An 8,994-nucleotide genomic window follows, 5' to 3' on the forward strand; every position below is an offset into this window, starting at 1 on the left:
AATTGTGAGTTGGTTACACTAGGGATGTGGCCAAGGAGCAAAGGGCGGTTGGGTCTCCAAGGTCAGAGTGGGAAGCTTCTCTGCAGTTTAGGTGCTGTGTGACGCTGAGAGAGTTAAACAACATCTCTGAGCCTCACTTTCCTCCTTTGCACGATACTTTAAGCTGCTGTGTTGGCTTAGGCACGTGGAGGGTTTAGCGCACGTCCTGGGGTGCAGTAGGGCTTTCAGTAGCAGTTATTGGTATTAATCCTCTTCAGTATCGTAATACCTTTTTGTACGAAGAGCGGGCTGAGTGGCTGCTTTAGGGATTTGCTGGGTCAGAGCGTCCTCTGGTGGGCACAGGGAGACGTGGCTCAGAGAAGAAAGATGGACCAAAGGTTTAAATTTTAAAGATCTTTCTTCCCTCCGTTCCGTTCTCCCTGTCGTCTTTCCTTCCTTCCACACACATCCCCCCAGAACCTGCTTCCACCTATCTGGAGACCCAGTGGTGACTGTGACAGCCCAGGCCCTGCCCTCCCGGGATTCACAGCCTAGTGTGTGTGTGGGCCGAGGGGTGCCTGTCAGAGGGCACTCCTGATTAGAGCTTAACCCGGAAGCCGGATACTTTAGGTTGGAAAGAGACCCGGGAGGAGGGCGGGACCGCAGTATGCAGAGCCTCATAGGACAAGGCGAGGAGCCTGTGCTTTCTCCCGAGGGCACTGGGGAGCCATAGAGAAGTTTAGAGGAGAGGAGAGACAGGGTCAAGTTTGTTATGTCACGTGGAGGATGAATGGGAAGGGCGGGAGTGGGGCTGGATCAGACTCTCGCCCTCCCTCGGAGTCTTCCCAAGTCTGGCAGTCTGATGGCAGCTCCCCGACACACACCCACGGACCTGGCCCAAGTGTCCAGGCCAGTGTCCACACACAGAGCTCCGGGTGGCGGCGGCACCCCCTCAGCCTGCAGGTCCAAGCTCCCTGCGCCCCAGGGCAGGTTCGGTTGGCCTTGGTGAGCCTGAAGGAGAATCTGGCGGGTTCCTCCGGGCGGGGTCCGTCCCTTCGTGGGCAGGAGCAACCTTCCCGGCTCCAATAGCGGGGCGAGAGTGGGCGAAGGGTGAGGCGTCGCTTGGTCCCTGCATGCTCTCTGGCGGTCTCCTTGTGGAGTTGGTGGGTTTGTTCACGTGTTAGAGATGAGGATGTGGGTGTTTCGGGCTGAGGCATGTGTAGTGTATCTGTGTGTTTCATTTGTTAGGGCTGTGTGTGTCTCTCTGTGGATGTAGGTGGGGCGAGTCTCGGGGTGTCAATGAACGGGTTTCTGTGTATGTCTCTGGTTATGTGCGAATTGTGTGTGTGTGTGTGTGTGTGTGTGTGTGTAGGAGGGAATAGAGTAGCTCAGTCCAAGTGTGTGTCAATGTCACCTTGTGTGAATGCAAGTGAGTGTGTGTGAGCCAGTGCGTGTGTTTTGTGTGTGTTAATGTGATTGTGGTGCGGGCTGACACGAGCCTGATGCCACACCTTGAATCTAGCAAACCTCCAACACCAGCCCCTTCAGTTTGGGAGAGCGGGGAGATAGATCCGATGCCCGAACCTGGGACCCCCCTCCCTCAACACTCTTCCCCCTCTCAGGGATGTACCAGGTCCCAGAACCGCGGGGAGGGAATAGTGGGGGGTGCTCCGCGCGCAGTAGATGAAGTTCTGCGGCGCCCGTATTGACCACCAGGCGGCGCTCCAGGGCCGCGACTTAAAGACGCACCTGCGAAGGCGCTTCCCCAGCGTTCAAGGGCGCGGGCGAAATAATTTGCTTAAGTTGATTCAGCTCTGAAGTGGGGTGCTGGGGTTCAACACTAACAGCAAGAACAACAATAGCTGTTATTTATATATCTCTTAATACATGCGCTCTGATGATTTCAACGCAAGTTTAGGTGCTCTTACTGTGCTCATTTTACAGATTCAGAGAAGGCAGATGACTCGTCAGAGTCACACAGAGATGGAATCTGAACCCAGGCGATCTGGCTTGACTCAAGTCACGTCCGTGTGACTCCAGGGTCTGTGAGCGGACCCTTTCCTTGCCGTCTCCGCAAACTCTGGGGGCAGGGGAAAACTGGGTGTGGAGGAGCGAGGGACGGGGAGAGGCCAGGGTGAGCTGGGGCAGATCATTAGGGGCCCGAGGCACCGGGATGGGGACGGTACACGGTCTTGGGGCTCGCAGTGGTCTCTACGCAAGCTGCCCCCATTGCGGTCATGGTCAGTTGTGGGTGATCTGGAAGTGACCGGCCGCTGATTCATAACCTCAGTAGGACTTGCTGAGTGCTACGGGGGTTCGCTGGGCACGCGCACGCCACAACCTCTCCTATCTTCCTGACGACGCTAAGAGAACGTGATCCCCATTTTCAGGGACGTAAATGGAGGCACGGAGAGGTTAGTTACCTATCCAAAGCAGTAAGGATGGGATGGGTGTGTGCTGGTTATTTTTGCTGCATAACAAACCACCCTAAACTCACTGGCAGAAAACAAAAATGTTTTATTGTGTTCATGGAGTCTGTAGGTCAGCATAATGAAAGGGAATAATGGGGAATGGCTTTTTTTCAGTTCCACAACGTCTGGTGCCTTAGCTGGGGTGACTCCAATGGCTAAGGTCTGGAATCATTTGGAAGCTTCATCGTCATGTCTGGTGCCTGGTCTGGGATGACTTGAAAACTGGGCTTAGCTGGAGATGTTGACTTGAGCACCTCCATTGGTCTCTCCGTGTGAGTTGGGCTTCCTCACAGCATGGAGGTTAAGTTTCAAGCAGGAATGTCCTGGGAGGGGGGTCTTGAGAGCAAATATTCCAAGAGAAGTGGGCAAAAGGCTTTTATAACTGGCCTTGGGAGACACATAGCATCACTTCTGCCATACTTGTCGAGGCAGTCACAGCATGTCTAGATTCAGATTCAAGAAAAGGGTATGCGGACGCCGCTTCCAGATGGCGGTCAAAGAACTTGTAGCCAGGACTTCCCTGGTGGCGCAGTGGTTAAGAATCTGCCTGCCAATGCAGTGGACACATGTTCGAACCCTGGTCCAGGAAGATCCCACATACCGCAGAGCAACTGAGTCTGTGGCGCCGCAACTAGAGAAAGCCCGCACACAGCAACAAAGACCCAACACAGCCAAAAATAAACAAATTTATATAAAAAATGAAATCTATTCCTTTTTTTTTTTTTCGATACGTGGGCCTCTCACTGTTGTGGCCTCTCCCGTTGTGGAGCACAGGCTCCGGACGCGCAGGCTCAGTGGCCATGGCTCACGGGCCCAGTCACTCCGCGGCATATGGGATCTTCCCGGACCGGGGCACGAACCCATGTCCCCTGCATCGACAGGCGGACTCTCAACCACTGCGCCACCAGGGAAGCCCTCACTTGTTTTGTATTTGTTGAAGGTGGACGTTAGCAAACTTAACATTTTGCATGTGGCTTGCCTTAGGGGCTCGCATTATATTTCTGTCGGACAACGCTGCTCCAGAGAGAAGGATAACATCCATTTGGGGACCAGGAGGGCGAAAGGAAAAGAGGAAAGCAGGGAAAATAAGAGCTGCAAGGGCGTGGGTAGGAGAGTAAGAAAGCCGTTTGGTTTGCCCTAGGCCCAGTTTCCATGGTAACCTTGCAATAAACTCTTCCTACGTTAAAAAAAAAAAGGAAGTGTTTGGGTTTCTTCTTTATTTATATACTTATTTATTTAACAATTAAATTAATTAATATATTTATGTTAAATGATTATATCATACGTTCTCAAGAAAGAAGTCCCATAGGTATCTTTCATGGAGCACCAACTCTGGGCCAACCTCTGTTCCAAGGGCTTTCATGGATCATCACCTTTAATCCCCCTAAGGATCCTATGAGGTAGGGTTAATGGTTATCGCCATTTCACAGAGGAGCAAACCGAGGCGTAGAGAAGCCCAGGGATCTTCCCAGAGTCACTGCGAGGGCAGCGAGCGGCAGTAGAAACTCAAGAGCTGGACCACAGCGCCTGATTTACACAGAGTTGCGGGTGGGGGTGGTTTATAAAGGACGGTGATGCAGATGTGTATTTAGAGTAGCTATGATATTCACCTGTCCCAGCCTGTGGACCCAGTCAGCAGAAATGCCTTCTTGCAGAATTCACGTCTGATCTCACTGAGGATCATACACGTACAGAAACTGTGTACAAAAACACACGGTGGATTGCACGCGCATCGTTATGGCTACAGAAACATCTGCGAGAGCGAGGCCTCATTGAACGAGGCCCGTACCCCATCAGCGAGAGCTGTGGACCCCAAATGATGCCCGCACCTCACAGCTGAGGCCTGTGTACCCTTATTGAAGCCCGTCCCCACTGAGTGAGGCCTGAAAACTCTGAGTGAGTCCTGGTTCCACCGTGGGAGGCCATAGGCTTTTTTGTTGTTTTTTCTTTGTCCGCGCCGCGCCGCTTGTGGGATCTTAGTTCCCGGACCAGGGATCGAACCTTTGACCCCTGCCGTGGAAGCACGAAGTCCTAACCACTGGACCGCCAGGGAATTCCCCCCACCACTTTTTTTCCCCCATAGCCCTTGATTTACGTCTCTCTATCCTGAACTCCACCTACACTGTGGAGGGGAATTGCAACCCTGCAGGAAGCCGGTCCTCTACGGAAAAGAGGCCTCTATCCCCTGAAGGAGCTCGGGTCCTCCTGACTGCTGTTTCACCCCCTGTGAATATGGCCTTTTGGGGCTCATCACTAATGGTGATCCCACCCCCTGAGTCTTCTGTTCCTCAGGCTCGTCCAGAGCCGGCTCCTCAGACCCCACCAACTCCGACCCCTGCTCCAGCCCGCAGTGTTGCCATGGAGATGGGGTGCAGCTGGGAGGCGGGGCTAGCCCGTGTGCGCAGGCGCAGGGCGGAGCAGACCCGTCGCCCGGAACTGCTGAGATTGAGCAGAGGGTGCAAGGCCAGGCCCGACAACAGGCAGGCGAGCGTGGCGCCCCTCCCCGCGCCGCTCCGGGGGCGCACGGCGTCGCCCTCTCCAGCACCTGTCCCGGGCGCCGCGGTGTCACTCAGCCTCTGTCAGGAACAAAGGGCGGAGGGGCCGGGCCGGTGGCACCCCTGGGTTTGACTCGTAAGCTTCCTGTGGATGCTAGGACCCCTGTGAGCAGGGATCTCGGGAAAGGACGCTGCGTCAGCCGCCCAGGGGCAGCTGGAGCCCGAGCCTTGCCACATTCACCTGAACCTGAGCTCCAAGCCCTGTGGCGCTGTTCCAGAGTGGCATTTGCACAGGGGACCGCAGCCCACGTCGGCCTTGGGCTCCCTCCTGCTTCGCTGTCAGCGCCAGCGGCGGCACCGTGGCCATGAGCCTTTTGGGGGACTGGTGCAGGGGGCTGGCCGTGGACGTGCACAGGGCCCTGCTGGTCACCGGCATCCCGGAGGACCTGGAGCAGACAGCCATCGAAGCCGTCCTGAAGCCGGCCTTGCTGCCCCTGGGCAAGTTCAGGCTGCGGAACACGCGGGCCGTGAGGGACGAGAAGGCCAAGGCCTCCCTGATGGAGTTTGTGAAGGGCATTAATCACGGTGCCATCCCCGAGGAGATCCCGGGCAAGGACGGCGACTGGAGGGTTCTGTGCAAGGACAGCGCGGAGGGCACGAGAGTCCTGAGGCAGATGAAACGCTTGCTGTTGGATAAAAGGCCCCCACAGGCCACAGTGGCCAGGGCCCCCGGGGACACGCCCACCCCTCCCGCTTCGGAGACCCTGGCTCTGGAGTCGGAGCCAGGGGTCAGGGAGGCTGGCCCCCCTCCTGGTGCAGCCAAAGATGCTAGGAGGGGCCGTCGGGGTCACAGAAACAGAACCAGAGGCAGCAGGTGGGCCAGAAGAGCGTCGTGGAGGGCGGCCATCCACGTCGGGGAGCGGGAGTCCCAAGACTCTCCCGACTAGAGCCTGGGTATCACGATCGATGAGATGGGCAAGGAGGACTTGAGCGGGGATGGCGAACAGAGCGCGCTGTACGCCACCCTCCAGCCCGCCGCGAAGGAGCCTGTTAGGAAGTGGGCCCTCCAGAAGGAAGGAGATGATGGAATGGTCCCGGCGAGTTCTTGGCCCTGGCAACGGTGACGGACAAAGCCAAGAAGAGGAAGATGGAGAACAATCCCCCTGGGGCTGAGTCGATCAGCCTGAACATCAAAGAAGACCGGAGCGAAATTCCAGACTTAGTGGCCCTACTTACTCGCAGGGGGGAGACACGTCGGACGAGGAGACCATTGGCAGCGACGCCTCCCAAAGCGAGTCTCAGGAAAACGGGGATCAAGAAAGAGGGGGGTGGACATTCCCGAGTTTGTGGCCATTGTGCCTTGTACAGACCCCGCAGGCCACTCCGCCTGCGACGAGATGTTTGAAAATTGCTTCTGTGATCGAGTTTCTGGGCTGGAGCGACAAGAAAGCTGAGCTGCCCGAGGTCTTGTCCATCATGGCCAAGGACACTTCCGGAACCCGAGTGAAGGTGGAGGAGGCAGGCCGCCAGGTGGACGCCGTGGTCCTGAGGAAGTCCGAAGACGGCACTCACTTGCTGGGATGCATCTCCACCGTGGCTGAGCCTCGGACCACCTGCAAAGGGAAGAAGGCTCCCGGTGGCCCGCTGGGGGGCTGGGGCGAGGACGAGGAAGATGAGGGCGGCCTCCTGGAGCCAGCGGTGCTCCTGGATGCCCAGGACATGGCTGAGGTGATAGGAAGAAAAGGAAAAGGCCTGGCAGAGCGGGAGGTTCAGATGCGCCAAAGGCAACCTGGGGGAGGTCTTGGCGCTGCGGGCGGCCCGGGGGAACAGGGAGTCGGAGCACGTGGAGAGCGAGGAGTCGGAGCCCGAGGACCGCGCGTCCAGGAAGCCCGGGGCCAAGCGGGCCCGCCCGGCCTTTAGGGCCCCGGATCGGGCGGGCTGGGCAGGGTCTCCCGCCCCGTCGGGGACCCGCAAAACCCGAGGGGGAGGCGTAGGCCCCGGCGGGCTGGGCATCCCTCCCGAGACGGAAGCCCAGGACGAGGCGGCAGGAAGCAAGAGCAGGAAGGGGCGCGCGGGCGCTGGGGCACAGGCCAAGGGCGGCCAGCCCAGGGCTCGGCCGCCCGCCGGCTCCAAGTCCACGCGTGGGAAGAAGGCTGGTCGGGGCAAGAGGCTGCCCCCCAAGTGCGGCTAAGGCCACGGCAAGGCTGCAGCTGCCGGTGGGGCCCCAGCTCCGCCCCTCGGCCCTCCCCGCCGCGGAGGCGGCAACCGCTGCACCGTGGGCACTGAGCTCTAAAGTGCGCGCCCGCCCACCGCTCACGCCCCTGTCCTTTCAGTCCCTCCTTTGCAGGTGGCGCGAGCGAGCCCAAGGGAAGAAGGAAGAGTGTAACGGGCGCCCGCGGACGCAGCAGCCCTAGGTGATGGGACGGGGTCTCAGGGCCCCCCGAGCGGGATTGTCTTTGGGTCTTCCGCGTTAGCGCAGGGGTGAGCGTGTCCGTGGACACCGGGCACCGGGGGAGGCCAGCAGTGCCAGTGAGTTCTTTCTGGCTGTTCGTAGAGCCCGATCCCTTCCAGACTCATGCTTCTGGCCAGCGTCTCTGTGCCCCTGTCCTCCACCCCAATCTGATGGGGGCCGGGCTCTGTGATGGAGGCTCGGCCACCCAGCCGCGCGGGGGTGTCAGGATGTAGCTGAGCCTTCAGTCAGGAAGGCTGAACCTCCCTGCTGGGGGAGGAGATGATTCCAGGAAGAGAAGCCTGAGAGGCAGAGGGGTTGCTCCTGGGGGAGGGGAAAAGAGGTGAGGGAGGGAAAGGGAGGGGCGGGGCTCTGGCGACCAGGACCAAGGAAGGAGGGGAAGGAAGAGAGAGAGAGAGACCCACACCTGCCCTGCCCATCTGAAGTGTAGCTGGTACAAATGCACCAGCTCCTCAAGGCCAAAGCCACCTGCTGGTGCCCAGACACCGAATCTGTCACTCAACCTGCACGGTGTTTTCAAAGAGTGGGAATTATTTGCAACATTTTCAGTTTGGGGCAATTCACATACAGAGTGTTGGATTTTCTCTGCAGTACCAGGCGGTGCTCCTTCACGGGCCTGTGGCTCCCCCTGCACGTCCCGCCAGCTGTCCCCCACCCCACCTCCCGTGGGCTGACTCCCCTCAGCGCTGGAGGGGAGGGGTATGGCCGGCAGATACCCGAGGGAAGCGCTCTCAGGAGGCAGGAACAGCCGGAGCAAAAGCCCCGAGCCAGGGCTGTGGTGATTGGGGTTTATTCGTGTGTAACCCTGGACCGCTCAGATGCCAGGATTCCCTGCTAAGCGTAGGAGAGACCGTGTCTCCAAAACAGGCCACCTGCCTTCACGGGGGTGGCTGTCTACTTGGATTCCACGTTACTGGAGTTTAGACTGTGAGTGTGCAGAGGTCCCTGGGGTCGGGGAGAGAAGACAGGCCGGGAGCGTGCCCCCCTCCCCTTCCTGGAACCTCTAGGAGTAAGCTGTCCCACCCCTCGGTCTGCTCAAACGGAGACAGGGGCCCCCTGAGACTCCCGGGGATGTGACCTGGTCCTCGAACGGCCTGGAGGGAGAAGCCAGGGCTCCAGAAACAGAAAACAACAAGCCTTTCCCTCTATTCGGTTCCTCAAAGCCTGTTGCCCACGAGGCCCCGCCTTCCTTATTGCAGGCCCCGCCCCAAGACAGGACGCTCCGCCCCGCTACAACTAGGCCTGAGGAGGTAGCGTCAACTCAGGCGAGTTGCCGTGGCCCATTTATCCACCAGGTGGCGCTCCAAGACCGATGGTTAAAATCGCGCCGTGGTGGCTCTCAGGGTGCGCCCACTGTCCCAACCAGGAAGCGCTCCGGCACAGATGGTTAAAATCAAGGGTAAACGGCCCTTCTTGAGCACTAAAGGTGCGCGGGCACTGGTCCACTGCCTTGAAACTTCAAAGCTCCGCCTGTTTTTTGAACTTTCGGCCAGGCTGCCGCAGTTCTCAAAATAAGGTCCTGAAACCAGCTGCATCCACGTCTCCTGGGAACTTCTTAAGAATGCATATTCTTGCCCCC

At 58.4% G+C, this 8,994-nt stretch overlaps 1 protein-coding gene across 1 annotated transcript; it reads left to right on the forward strand.

Moving 5' to 3' along the window:
• The first annotated feature begins 2,377 nt into the window (after positions 1-2,377).
• On the forward strand, positions 2,378-7,136 carry PNMA8B (PNMA family member 8B). The gene is given in 8 exon segments (XM_024768249.1): positions 2,378-2,393; positions 4,743-5,110; positions 5,224-6,030; positions 6,033-6,188; positions 6,191-6,263; positions 6,266-6,345; positions 6,347-6,678; positions 6,680-7,136. Coding segments are annotated over 8 exon segments (2,289 nt in total).
• The last annotated feature ends 1,858 nt before the right edge of the window (positions 7,137-8,994 follow it).

The sequence above is a fragment of the Neophocaena asiaeorientalis genome, unplaced genomic scaffold (genome assembly GCF_003031525.2).
Source record: "Neophocaena asiaeorientalis asiaeorientalis breed wild unplaced genomic scaffold, Neophocaena_asiaeorientalis_V1.1 scaffold629, whole genome shotgun sequence".
Taxonomy (NCBI): Eukaryota; Metazoa; Chordata; class Mammalia; order Artiodactyla; family Phocoenidae; genus Neophocaena; species Neophocaena asiaeorientalis.